The sequence below is a fragment of the Phyllopteryx taeniolatus genome, chromosome 13 (assembly GCF_024500385.1).
Source record: "Phyllopteryx taeniolatus isolate TA_2022b chromosome 13, UOR_Ptae_1.2, whole genome shotgun sequence".
NCBI lineage: Eukaryota > Metazoa > Chordata > Actinopteri > Syngnathiformes > Syngnathidae > Phyllopteryx > Phyllopteryx taeniolatus.
The window spans coordinates 14,405,343-14,420,134 of NC_084514.1; the positions used below are offsets into that span (position 1 = coordinate 14,405,343).

At 41.5% G+C, this 14,792-nt stretch overlaps 1 protein-coding gene and 1 long non-coding RNA gene across 9 annotated transcripts in view; both read right to left on the reverse strand.

Annotated features, from left to right (window-relative positions):
• Positions 1-655: 655 nt before the first annotated feature.
• Positions 656-14,792, reverse strand: part of prkd3 (protein kinase D3) — a 58,461-nt gene continuing 44,324 nt past the window's right edge. For all 8 annotated transcript variants that reach the window (XM_061794921.1, XM_061794920.1, XM_061794927.1 and 5 more), the window contains 9 exons: positions 5,636-5,909; positions 5,073-5,125; positions 4,747-4,819; positions 4,545-4,651; positions 4,301-4,462; positions 3,424-3,522; positions 3,078-3,345; positions 2,060-2,145; positions 656-1,983 (listed from right to left, as the gene is read on the reverse strand). In XM_061794921.1, the coding sequence (XP_061650905.1) occupies positions 1,810-1,983; positions 2,060-2,145; positions 3,078-3,345; positions 3,424-3,522; positions 4,301-4,462; positions 4,545-4,651; positions 4,747-4,819; positions 5,073-5,125; positions 5,636-5,909 (1,296 nt within the window). In that variant the 3' untranslated portion in view covers positions 656-1,809. The remainder of the gene's footprint in view (positions 1,984-2,059; positions 2,146-3,077; positions 3,346-3,423; positions 3,523-4,300; positions 4,463-4,544; positions 4,652-4,746; positions 4,820-5,072; positions 5,126-5,635; positions 5,910-14,792) is intronic.
• On the reverse strand, positions 10,737-12,809 carry LOC133487794 (uncharacterized). The gene is made up of 2 exons (XR_009791450.1): positions 11,564-12,809; positions 10,737-11,189 (listed from the first exon to the last, which is right to left on the reverse strand). It is a non-coding gene; the product is annotated as an uncharacterized LOC133487794 (long non-coding RNA).

The window sequence follows — 14,792 nt, forward strand, 5'->3', positions numbered from 1 at the left end:
AGGACTTTTTTGGTGTCTTAAGTGGAAAAACAGTTTTTCCCCTACAGGGGTTAATGGGGTCATTTGGCCAGCAAAGTTCACATCTTGAAAGAATTCAAGTGAGTCGATAAAGGAGGGCAGTATTGGATAGCCACTGAAGAGAAAAAGATTGTTTATGTTTTTTTTTCTCCAACTTCTCATCTGTGGTTAGTATGAGTAGGGTTTGTTGCATTTAGTGGTCAACCGGTATCGCAGTGCAGAAACCATCAGAAGAGGAATGAAAACGTTAAGCAGATTAATCATAACTGTCTAAATCTCTGTAATTTCTTACTGCAGCAGTTGGAGGCACATTTGATACTTGAAGGGGTTCCATGACAGCATTTATCGTGAATAATTTCAAAGACCCCACAAACCCCCGCACTGCAGTCACCCTTCTTTCACCATGTCATTATTCCCTTGTGGTGAGAGATTGGCCCAGAATCACATCCATCTGTTCAGAAACCTAAACATGATAATACCGCAACTCGCTCACGGAGTCACTACGATACAATGGAAATACGACAACAAAACTGCAAGCGAGAGCCGTTTATGCACATCAAAAATATATTGTCAAATCGGATTAGACAGACGCAAGCTAATGAATGGGCTGTTGAGAAAATGAAATGTTGCTTCTCAGTTAAGAAGTTTGGTCTTTATTTTAAACAGTATGCAAAGAAAGGTACAAAACACCTGCCAATCCAGTGGCAACAAAGATAAGATTTAAGGAAAACTCGAATGTACTCCCAAAGCACAATAGCAGAGTTAACTACAAAAATGTTGTACACTACTCTGACATGAACTTTTCAATACTGTACTAAAACTATTCAGACAACATCATACACGCAATTAGTTTGCACATGGAATGGACAGTTTTGTTCTATGTGGCACCTCTGCGCTCTGCAGAGCATTATATTAAAAAAACAAATCATAAAAAAAACAAAAAATCACATTCCTTAAAATGGATGCTTACTGAGTCCCATTTAAACTAGTAAATAGAAATAAAATGCTCACATTGCTGGTTTTAGACAAACACTGAAGTCAAAAATGGATGATTGTACTGACTGTTTCTGGGTTGATAGAACTCCACAATTTTTTTTGTTTAGGTGATGGATCCTCTTACACTCACGTTGAAGAAAGTATAGGCACACACCAGCTACTTTTCACTGATTGTCATTATTGAACACTGTTCACAGAGACCAGACAAGCCCTCTGTAGCAGCAAATGGACTTTCTGTTCCATCGGAATGTTCAACGCAATATAGTGCAAAACACCACCACAATTACTAAATACATTAAAACAACATACAAAATACATGTGATTGCTCCAGTTTCATGCCAAAGGACAGTCTCACAAACCGTTTGGAAATGAGAACTAACAGTATGTGTGATCAATTCTCAAGACTCCAAATCCCTTGTGAAAAGGGCCCTTTAATCCTGGGATAAGCTCTATCTTTCTCTCACACAAAGAACAGAACCTTATTATTACTCAAAAGAACCAAAACTGTATAAAACAATGACACAATCAAGTTTATCTCGGTACGCTTGTCCTTATATCCGTGGAAGGTGTTGGTATGATGCAAAGAGGAGAAAGCTCATCTCTGCTCACAGTTTTTGTTTTTCAGTGGTGCACATGCTCATCTTACAACTTGTAGCGGTGACACATGCTACAAACGTGGGCTTTCCCGCACATCGTGAGCCTTTCTCTGTTTCCATAGCAAACACTCCCCTGGTTTGATGCAAAAAGTCCCCTGTGATCTTCCTGAATAAATGTTGTGCAAAGTCCCCTGTGCCACTAGGGATCCTCGTCCATGTCATCTAGGTTGGGCGCCATGATAAAGTGTTTGGGGTAAACAAGACTGTGCTCGTCTGCGTACTCCTCCCAACGTGCGTCGTCGCTCTCGTGGGTGATGTAGCGTTCGCCTCGTCGCGTCTCGAAGTCCCTGAGGTCCAACCATGTCTGATAGTCCTGAGGGGAAAACGTATTCGTCAGAAAAGGGAGTTCAGTGTGGAAAGAGAATATTGATATCGAATATCGAAGTCACCTGCAACCAAGGATGGCTGAGACACTTGTCGACACTGTACCTCTTCCTCATCTTCACTTGAAGGAGATTATTGATCAGATCTGTGGCTGTGACAATGAATAATCATGTTTAGAATGTATTAGCGCATCATAAAACGGATGCTACCCCATGGTCTCACACTCACACAATTGAATGGGCATGAGTTATGTATACTTGTTTATCAAATATTTATAGGAACCCTTTCAAACTTGAATATGGTATGGCTATGAACGGCACATAAAGTATACAGTATGGGATATTTTGCTGCGACATAGATTAACAAAACAGTTGTATTCCTTTTTTTTTTTTTTGCTTTTAGCATCCATGTGGACGGCAAAGTAAGAATTCCATTGTATAGGGGAAACGTTTCCCTATTTTTCACATGATAATACAGATCTTACAGACTGATTGTGTGGTGTTATATAATGTTTGCAAAGCTTGAAATACAAGTCAAATGTCCATGCAAACAAACATTGTCTTGGTTTATCTTAACTTAATACACTCTCTGGCAAGAAGTGTTGAACCAAGATGAACCAAAAATAAGAGATAAACAGCTTGGTAAAGTGTGTGTGTGTGGGGGGGGGGATTGTTGTCCCTTCTAAGCATGACTTTATGGACCTTTCTTAGTGGACTGAGGCAAAGTCATGCCGGAACAGAAAAGGTTTCCTCAAAGTAAGACGCACAGAACTGATCTTGTCAGAATGTGGTATGTTATTTGATGTAGTGTTGTCCAACCCCAGATAGATTACAAAACCGATTAAGATGTATGCCTTAATATGTTTGTCTGTTTAAAGGCAAACCATTGCTGTTTAATTTGTTGTTATTTGTTTAAGCCGTCAATCAAGCTAAGTATGTGGGAGGGCAGTTGCTTGGGCGGATAAGGGAAAATTGAAAGTGAGTCATAACTTCACGGCAGCGAAGTTCAGACACGTAGGCGATAAGGATACCGCTGTGTGTCTGAAAATGATTGTGACACCCAGCCACAGCGATGGACGTTTACCTTCTGCCGAAATGTCCTTCCAGGGGGTAGGGGGGTACATGAAGGCAGCATTTTGAATCTGGTCGTTGATGTCCTCGTCCTCATTGAAAGGGAACGTCCCGCTCAAGCTGACGTACACAATAACTCCCACAGACCACATGTCTAACGAGCGATTGTAGCCTTTACTACGCAGGACCTCTGGAGCCAGGTAAGCTGGAGTGCCCACTACCGATCGCCGGAAAGACTTCTCACCAATGATGCGGGCAAAGCCAAAGTCACACAGCTTTACCTGGAAGATGGAAGAGAAGTTTCTCTTTGCACAAACACACATATTCACACACGTGTACGCAAACCCTTTGTCTTTCACCTGAGGAAAGGGTTCTGCAGAGGCCAACAGTACATTCTCAGGCTTCAAGTCACAGTGAACTATGTTTTTGAAGTGCAGATGTCGCAAGGCCACCAGAATCTATGGGGGAAAAAGTGAAAAAAGCAAAAGCATATTAAGCCTCAAAACCTGAGCTAAAAAGGACATAATCTATCCTTCGCTATCATCATTTGTATTACCATAGGTACTGCCATGTGGAAAAGATTGACACAGTACTGTCCGTCAATACTTTCATCTTGACCGATCCCCAACAATATCTTATTTCATCATCACAACTCTATCCATGAGCTGGCCCCTCATACATGACTGTCTGTGGCCTGCTACCAAAACCACAGCACAGCAGGCTTTTCTATGCTGACTCTGGCTGTGACAAACGTCCTCCTGGCCACATCAGAGCCAGACCTGCCACAGCTAATGGGACTTATTGTTAACGGGGCTGCTTCTGGACTCACTGAGGCCCAGGAGCCAGCGGTTCTTCTAATCGCCACAAAACCACCACCACACCACAGCAGCCAGTAATCCACAGCCAGGGAGGAGGCCCCGATGCCATGCCGACAATTCCCATAAACAATTCCCTACAATCAGGTACCACAAGAATCAACAGGCATGGAGTTTGAGCAGATGCTTGTGTGCAGTGGGATAACACAAACCATCAACAGAGGGGAGGATAAAGAGACAGGGAAACCGCAATAGACAATAAACACCAAAATGCAAGAGTGTTGGCAGAAACAAAATAAAGCATGATCGTGATCTAAAGCGACAATTGAGGCTCCTGCCATTTGATTTAGAGACAACTGCAATCTTGAGCACATAAAATAAGAAGGGGACATTAGGATTTGGAAATGTCTGCAACACAAACCTGTGTAACTAAAAACTTGGTGATTCGTTCAGGCAGTTTGCTCTTCTCACTAGACAGGATCATTTCCAACATGTCGCCATGCAGCTTCTCCATCACTACAAACACCCGCTCTGGTGTCTCGAACATGCATTCCAGGTTGACAATACCTGGGTGATGCAGATTCTGAAGACAGAGCAGATAAAAGCACACATTGATAAGAAACAGATTGATCAAGAATCGAGAATATCATGTGAGACATATTCACCTGCAATATGGCCACCTCATTCCTCAGCTGGCTCTCTTGTTTGGTAGGAAATCTCATCTTGTCAATAACCTTTATGGCCACATCTCTGCCACTCTTTCTATGTTTACCTAAATGACCCCCCAAAACACAGGGAAGGAAAACAAATTGTGAAATATCCTCTGTGTGGAATGCTCATTTTCTGGAAATGGCACAACAGACATACCTCCATACACAATGCCAAACTGTCCTGATCCCAGCACTTCATCTGAGAATATTTGGTACACCGAGGCAATATCCTGTTTAAAGACAGTTAGCGATGTTCAGCTGTTGGCAACATTTATTTGCGAAGTGCTATCCACTAAATCCACCATCTCCGGCATGATCAAGTTTGAAACTTTCTTATTAGTGAAAGCTGCACTTAAGTCCCCCAACTCGAGCAACAGGAGATCAGAGCTTCAATGGAAGCTTTTGGTGAATTTCTGATACTTTAATACCAAATGAATGTATGCTTGAATGGAAGCTGTGTAACAAGTGTTCAAAAAAACTCACCACATTCTCTTGAATCTGGCAGTTGGACACAGATATGCTGATGGACAGCTCTCCTGGAGGGAGAAAACACATCGTTAAGTGATGCATGCAGTGGTCAATGGATCCTTAAGAAACGAAAAGCAGAGCTACATAGCGCACATAGCTGCAATAAGGTAATCTCAGCTGCAAGAAGTCAGTCACAGATCATCACGATGAAGCAATTTATTACGCAATCAACTGGCTTTCTAAAGTGTGACTGAATGGTGCGAGTATGCACCGTTTCATAACAGAGGATATTGGAAACTCACTGTTGCAGACTACATATGAATATAACTGGGTGATAAAAAATGTCAACTTTAATGAGTAGTAGGTTGGTCTTATCCTGGAGACAATATTTGATTTGGAATCATGTACTGTAATGATAAGATGGTTTCAAGTTAGCTCAATGGAAGGTCCTGAAAAACCTTCTTCTAATTAGTAAGCGGTGAAAGAGAAGTCATGCAGTCTCTTTCACTGATTTTGCCATTCTAATTTGAAAAAAAAACTAAAGAAAAGAAAATGTGTGTACAAAACTTAAAACTTACGATGATCTTTGCCCGGGCCTGCACTTGCCACACTAGGTTGAGGTGTGACTGGCATCAGGGCCTGTCTGATGGCCTTCTCCCATCCTTGAGCCACCTCCATGCCGACTCCTGAGGCAGCCAGAGCAGGGCTGTGGTAATGATTGCCATTGTTCTCCCCCACATAGTAGACCATGGTAGCTGTGATGATCTCAAAGCAGTGTGGATTGCTCCCTTGGGCCAGATTATTGTAGTCTCTGCACTGCTCTACCTGGAGAATCTCAGACAGAGGGATTTCCTACAAGAGAGACAGCAAAAACCTTGGCAACTAATATGTAATATGAACAACTGGATATGTAACTCAACTACAAAATGTCTCCTTTGTCAAGAAGATATGCAGCAAATTTAAGGCAAACATTTTTTTCTTTGAACAAACTCACATCACATAGAAAGAATCTTTTAAAAGGCGTGAAGAGAAAGAATGACGACCAGATGAAAATTGGACATTAATGACAATAGAATGAAATTGTTTGTGAATCCAAAGTTTTGTTGCTAGCATCGCAATTAATGCATTCAAATAGAAAACACAATCTCATTGGAAGATTAACCTGCTCAAGCAACAAGGGATACAGACAGACAGAATCATTTCCGCTTTGAAATAATACGAAATAAAAGATGTAAACTCACACTCCACTGGGTCACATTAGTTGTCCGGTGTAGTCTCAGTGTTGACAATGTCGTCCCAATCCTACCCTGTCTTCACCCTCTCTTTCTTATGAACATACAACAGTCAGAGTAAACTTTAAAAGTCCCCCCCCCCCCACCCCCCATCCCCTCGATAGTCACTGTCAAATCAAAGTGAGGAGGGAGGGTTGAACGATAAAAACCCAGAGAGGTTTGAACCAATCTGCACTTGCAGAGGCACACACAGTCCCCTTACGCGTGGCTCACCACAGAGTATCAGATGAAGTGCTTGCGGTTAGCGGGGCCGGGTCACGTGAACAGGCCTTGTGGTGGGCTGAAGCGCTGTGTTTCCCTGATTACAAGGCAGGGCCAGCCAGAGGCCCCATTTGAACACGAGCCACTGGCGCTACCACGAGCCACTAAGACGAAAGACGCTGCAACTACCGTTCTGAAGGGTGGCGCATTTGTGGGTGGGTGTGCGTTTGACTGTGACAGGAATCAATCCAGCGGAGACAGAGAGGAAGCCCTTTACTCCATAAAAGAGAAAACCACGCGTACGGGGGTCTCATCTTCAAACGAGGGGCCGTTATGGCTTCCAAATGGGGAATATGGTAGCCATGCCTGGCAATTGAGCAGTCGCGTGACCGCCACTAATCAGATTGGAAGTATAGAGCAAAGAGGGGGGGGGGGGGGGGGCAGTGGCCACATGCTGATGAGCAACAGCAAAGATGATTCGAGTTAATTTAGAGGACTATGCTCAAGACATACAAGTTCATAATCTTGAGAACCTCTGTATGTACCTCTGAAAAGGCATGTTGAATGTGAAGTTACCGATCACATCATTAGGTACAGCCTCATGATAGAATGAGAGCCAATGCATAAGCTGTATCAAAAACTATACAGTATATCCATCCATTTTTTGTACCGCTTATCCTCACTAGGGTCGCGGGCATGCTGGAGCCTATCCCAGCTATCTTTGGGCAGGAGGCGGGTTATACCCTTAACTGGTAGCCAGCCAATCGCAAGGCACATATAAACAAACAACCATTCGCACTCACATTCACACCTACGGGCAATTTACAGTCTTCAACCTACCACGCATGGTTTTGGGATGTGGGAGGAAACTGGAGTACCGGGAGAACGGGGGAGAACATGCAAACTCCACACAGAACTGTGAGGCAAATTCAATGACTGACTATTTTCAGTTCATTAAAAGCTGTCAAATGTCTTGAAACTTAGTTGGGCGTAACCATTTGGAACATGCAAACTCCACACAGGCGGGGCTGAGATTTGAACCCCGGTCCTCAGAACTGTTTGGCAGATGTGCCGAAAACATTTGGGCTGATTTCTTCACAGTGTTCCAATTTTTGGAAATCCTGATTTCGTGAGTTTTATGAGCTGCAATACACCATATTATATATATATATATATATATATATATATATATATATATATATATATATATATATATATATATATATATACATATATATATATATATATATATATATATATATATGTATATATATATATAGCGAGAGAGAGAGAGAGAGAAAGAGAGAGAGAGAGCATTTGTCTTGGCTGCCTACTTCCAATTGTGTGCAGTTCATTTTTTGGGGGAGTCCAATCAGATTCCAGTTTCTACAGGTATGTGTTGCCATGTCAATATAATCTGCCCAGGACCTTCAATGTCGTAAATGCTGGCCCATGCCACATACACACAATGGTAATGGCTGTTTCTATTTTTCATCCAATCAGATTTTAGATTCAATAAACAGAGCTACCTAGAAGGCCCCAAGTGATGTCCGCATTTGCCCGTCCGAGATTGGTTGGTCAAGAGCAGAAGCTGCCCAAAATGGCCAATGGAACAGGAGGAGAAATCGACTTGGTGACCTACATTATATACAAAAACATATTTTTTACAAGAAAAAATGGACATTGTGAGGATAGGTCAACCAACACCGTTGCTGGTTGTCTTGTTTTTACTCAGTAAAGGATTGATTCGGCACTTTCAGAGCACTACACCATGAGTTCTATTATACAGCTACTGCAGTTTACAGGCATAAGCAGAAGAAAATGGGGGTGGATTTGATAAGTAACTCAGCATTTCTGGTGAGTACTATATATTTTATATAGTTTTTCTGTTTTTGTCACGTTATTAGACAAATATAATGTTGATTGTGAGTTGGCTATATGCTGAGGCAAGTCAAATCCACCACTTCCTCAGTTGTCTCCTCCTCGGCTACTTCGTGGCGGTGGCTGTCATAGCTACTGTCTGCGGTAAGACTGTACATGGCCACTAGGGCTGTCACAATCTAATCTTTTTAGAATCGATTATCCTATACATATTTTGTCGAGTAACCCCCCCCCCCCCCCCCCAAAAAAAAAAAAATAATAAAAAAAATTATACATATATATAAAATTTTAATCCATTCATTCATCCATTTTCCGTACCACTTATCCTCACTCGGGTCACAGGTGTGCTGGCGCCTATCAGTTCGGGCGCAGACAAACAGCCATTTGCACTCACATTCACACCTACAGACAATTTAGAGTCTTTAATGAACCTACCATGCATGTTTTGGGATTTAAAAAAAAAAAACGAACAAAGAACCATGAGAGTCTTGGTTGAACCTCGGCCTGTCTGCATTGGTCACTAATTGTGCACATCGGGCGAGTATGAGTGAGCCGACAGCGCACTATAAAAACAATACATCGGTCACTCACCAGCTCACAGAGCGTGCATCTCGGGCAGCTGATGTTGTTGATTTTGATGTTATTCTTGCATTTGAACACAAATTAGTTTCTATTCCCAACTTTCCACATCTTAAAGTACGATGCACCTAGAAATACTAGGGTAGGAGTAACGTGGCAGCTGTACAATGTCAAGATGGCTCAGTGTTAACACAACCCCATTGGGACACAGAAAACTCAAGTTCAAATCCTGGTCACGGACGGTAACAACCAGGAAAGACAAGGCAAGATGCTATATCCCCATTCCAACTGAATATGTAAGGCTGACTGCCTTACTTAATGTTCATGCCTGCAGTACCAACTTTCTTCCAATAGACGGTAAGGTTCAATACAGTAGAATGGAGGTACACTACATTGCCAAAAGTATTCACTCACCTTCCTTGACTCACATATGATCTGAAGTGACATCCCCTTCTTAATCAATAGGGTTTAATATGACGTGACTCCACTTTGTAGCACTATAAAAGCTTTAATTCTTCTGAAAAGGCTTTCCACAAGGTTTAGGAGTGTGTGTGTCTTCCAGAAGCATATTTGTAAGGTCACACAGTGATGTTGGACGAGAAGGCCTGGCTCTCAGTCTCCGCTCTAATTCATCTCAAAGGTGTTCTATCCTGTTGACGTCAGGACTCTGTTGAGGCCAGTCAAGTTCATCGACACCAAACTCCCTAATCCATGTCTTGATGAACCTTGCTTTGTGCAATGCTGCAACAGCCATGTTAGAAATGGAAGAACTGTTCCCACAAATTTGGGCACATTGAATTGTCCAAAATGTTGGGTCCTTAGTTCCAGTGAAAGGAACGCTGAAGGACAATTCATTTTTGTGGGAACCGTTTGGGGATGGCCCCTTCCTCTTCCAACAGGATTATGCACCCATGCACAAAGTAAGGTCCATAAAGACATATATGAGACTTTGGTGTGGATAAACCTGACTGGCCTGCAAAGAGTCCTGACCTCAACCTGATGAAACACCTTTTGGATGAATTAGAGTGCAGACTGAGAGCCAGGCCTTCTCGTCCAACATCACTGTGTGACCTTACAAATATGCTTCTGGAAGACACACACACTCATAAACCTTGTGGAAAGCCTTTTCAGAAGAATTAAAGCTGTTCTAGTAGTAAAGGGTGGACCGACCTCATATTACACCTTATTGATTAAGGAGGTCACTTCAGATCATATGTGAGTCAAGGCAGGTGAGCGAATACTTTTGGCAAGAGAGTGTATATGTGGATATGTCAGAATGGAAGGTGGCTTGTATGGCGCCAGCGGAGCTTCTAAGTAGATTTTTTTCCCCCCTAGCCCTAATGGCCACTAAGTCATTGATGTTAATCTTTATCATTCAAGTGCTTTAACGTTGTATTCATTGTGTATGCATTTGTGTAATTTTGTTTGAAGAGTCTACTTTACGTGACTCGCGCATATGTGACGTTCAAGTGAAAAGTGAAGTGACTAGGTAGTCGTCAGTCAGTCTGCCACTGATCAGAAGTGCAGTATTGACTTTCAAAATGACAGCGTTAACCGGAAGTGCTGTGTTTTCGTTTTGACAGAACAGAACAGAATAGAGTGCCTTTTATTGTCACTATACAAAGATTTCCTTTGCAAAGTATAGAATATTGTATGTGGAGCCTGATAACCTGATACAGGCTCAAATTGCAGCGCGCCGGAAGATGTGTGGTGCTAATGATCGCTGTTTTTTTTTTTTTTTTTTTTTTTTTTTAATGGTGATTTCATTTATTAATGAAAACAAAATATTCCAAGTTACCTGGACCTGTGCGGAAAAAGTAATTACCCCCCTTGTTAAATCATGAAGTAATTGTGGATAATCACAATTTTTGGTTAATTTTCAGTGATCACACCCAAGCCTGATTGCCTCCAGACCTGTTCAATCGCGAAATCACTTAAACAGAATCTGTCCCGACTAAATCAAGTTGGACAAAAGATCCAGCTGGACAAAAGACTAAAATCTAAAACATGCTACAACAAAATGACACGATCCAAAGAAATTCCTGAACAGGAATCAGTTTGGAAAGTGTTTCAAAAGGCATTTCTAAAGCTTTAGGATTCCAGCGAACCATAGGGAGAGCCATTATCCTCACGTGGAGAAAACATGGAACAGTGGTGCACCTTCCCAGGAGTGGCGGGCCTAGAAAGATAATCGCAACAGAACAGCAATGACTCATCCAGGAAGTCACAAAAGAACTCAGGAGAACTTCTAAAGAACTGCAGGCCTCCCTTGTCTCAGTTAAGCTCAGTGTTCGTCACACAACAATAAGGAAGAGGTTGGGGAAAAATGCCATCCATGGCAGAGTTTCAAGGTGAAAACCACTGCTGACCAAAAAGGACATATAGGCTCGTCTTACTTTAAAAAAAAAAAAAAAAAAAAAAAAATCTGGATGATTCACAAGACGTTTGTGAGAATATGGACGGACGAGATGAAAGTTGAGCTTTTTGAAAGGTGTGTGTGTCGTTACATCTGGCATAAATGAAGCACAGCATTTCAGAAAAAGAACACCATACCAACAGTCAAACATGGCGACGGTAGTGTGATGTTCTTGAGCTGCTTAGCTCCTTCAGGACCTGGACAACTTGCTGTGATTGATGGAACCATGAATTCGGCTCTTTAACAGAAAATCCTGAAGGAGAATGTTCAGCCATCAGTTTGTGACTTCAAGCTGAAGCACGCTTGGGTTCTGCAGCAGGATAATGATCCAAAACACATCAGCAAGTCAACTTCTAAATGGCTTAAAAAACAGGTTTTGGAGTGACCTACTCAAAGCCAAGACGTGAATCCGATTGAAATGCAGAAATTGTTATTAGTATTGTTATCATTGTAAAGGCAGAACTCTTTTATATAACCCATCTAACGGACCTAATTTGATTGTACAGGAGGACCTAATTGTGTGGCCTGTAAGTACACCCTACTGTAAATATCGTGCACCCCTGTATATTTAGTATGAGGAAAGTAGTTAATGAAAAAATAACTTTTGGTGACCTTCTTTAACTGGCAGAATCATCTTCTTTCGTAAAGGTCTGTGCCGTGTAGACAATTAAACACTAAATAAAGCTAGGAGTTAACACACCCCAGTGCATCATTTGTTTCAGGCTTGCTGGACAGTGAGCGACAGCAAGTAAAACAAAAGGCATCAAAGCAACATCACCATTGAAACGCACCTGTTTAACAGTGACAAGGAATGTCATACACACCACCCCGATGCATCAAAACTCTCACCATAGCACAAGGAGTTGTCTTAAAACACACATTGTGGCATGAACAATCAAATTAAAACATCCCGAACACCCGACAGACAATCGTCAACACACGTGGAAGTATTTAGCTTGCAGCTTCCTGACTGAATTCTCAGTGGGTAATTACTGTGTTATTAAGCTCTTGTGAAGTTGTAATGACCAAGTGCAGAGCAGGAAGTGCCCTGCGATTGCTTTTATGCTTCAAAGAAAATAAGCTTGATTGAACGCTTCAATGATAAGGCCCATTTGACATCATTGTAGTCAGTTGTATGTTATTGCACCCAGTAATATTAATGGTACAACGCACAATACAATACATGCAGACTGTTTGATTACATCACTTTAATGAAAGGGTGACTCTAGTTGAAAGTTTACTTTTAAAATCAGAATCATCTTTATTTGCCAAGTATGTCCCAAAAACACACAAGGGATTTGTCTCCGGTAGTTGGAGCCGCTCGAGTACGACAACCGACAGCCAATTGACAGAGAACACTTTGGAGACAGAAAGACATTGACAAAAAAAAAAAAAAAAAAAAAAAAACAGTCACTGAGCAATAAAGGGTTGCTAGTTATTTGGTAATGCCGGTACATTATTATTTATTTTTTGACAATTGTGCAAAAAGATGCAGTGTCCTCTAGCACTTACAGCAGTTCGAAAGACTAATATTACAATAGTCTGGTCCAATCCTTAATAAGTAGTGTTAATATTACATTAATAAGAACACAAACGTGGGACATTCCTTTGCCAAGATGGCCTAACAGACCTCTAGATGGTCACTCATAAGTCGGATTGGGCATCGAGAATCGAGAACCAATTGAAACCGGGACTAACGTTCCGGTTCTCCCGGAACCGTTCAAATTCAAACATTTCGGTACCCCTTTTCGATGCCTAATAAGAAGTGGCGAAAAGCAACGAAGAAGCGGCGTAAACCAACGAAGAAGAACATGAACGATGACGTGCTCGTGCCCAACGGCGGTGGCCGCGAAAAAAAGTGTGTCTTAACTTTGTTAAAATGAATGACCAGTCGCCTCAGTGCAACACTTGGAATAAGATTACATTGTGCAAAGGAGGCTTTCACGATGTGTAGCGTCTGACGCGCTCCAACCCTCAACCTACACCACGCGGAGCTTCAGTGAAGTCAACTCTCAGTCAATTGGGTGAATGAAACAATAAAATACGTCTATGCCAACATTCAGACCGCTAACAAGGTAAACGGTTGCTTGCACTTTTGCACTTATGGTTTTTAGCGTTTATTTTAGTCTTCAAACCAACGTAAGCGCTGATGAGACAGAGCCTAACGGGGCTAAAACTTCACCGTAGCAACTTTACATCACAATGAATGAACAAAATTCCCATAATGTTGTCTCATAGTATCACATACACTAAACTTGTGCCTCATCGGTGGGTAGAGAAAGGAATCAGCGTTTTATAGCATTTTGTTCCATCCATTAAAAAAAAAATATATATATATATATATATCAAAAACAATCACCGGTGCCGTGTGAAGTTACTTTTCGTGCCAAAATGCTGAGTTCCGGTGCATACCCTTCAAAATAAAAGGCTACAAGCTTAAAACAAGAAGTCAAGTTAAAACATATATACCATTTGACGTGATGAATACAGAATACAGGGGCAGCTATATAAGCATTGTTAAAATAACTATCAGTGAAGTCAACTCTCAGTCAACTGGGTGAGTGAAACAAAATAAAAGTTAAAACAGTTCAAATAACTTTTAACAATGCTATATTTAACTTTTAGCTGAAACAATTAATGAATATTAAGTCAATTGGGTTAGTTCCACACACATTGCCTTTTATTTCATAGGTTTGATATTGATACTGGTGATAAAGAACCCCAAGTCAAATGTTAAAAAATAATTTTAGTCTACGCTGTGGGCTGCTAAAAAAAATGGATGTTAATAATTTGGACACCCTTTATTGAAACCATGCAAACTTTTTTGACCCAGGCCCCTAAAAGAATCAGAATCGAGAATCGTTTGGAACCGGAATCGAACTAAGGAACCGGAACCGCTCCAATTCAAACGATGCCCAAAACCCTACTCATCAGTAGCACCGCCTTGCCAGTTTCCCAAATCCAATCCTGTCCTTTTCTGTCCTCTCTTATCTTGTCCAACCCCACCACCCTCCCCCAAATACACAATTTGACTGTTGTAACGTTACTTGTGGTCAAATATGTAGACTGTCTAGCTATTGTTCTGAGGTGGCTCGCACCCCTATTCCCCTTTTCCGTTCTGCCCCTCTTTCTGTCCCCTAAAGCCCTTTTCTGTTCGACTGCATTTTCACTAAACATCAGAATAATAAAAAAAAAAAACAGTAAAACTGTTCCAGCACAAAAGGCATACAAATCCACTATTCTGCATGGCCATGAAGCTGAACAGGACAGGTTAAAAAATAAAAAATAAAATAAATAAAGGTTTTTATGGCAAACTAACTCTGTGACAAAATAGTCCCAAACGTTGACCATTGATTGTGACTGAGA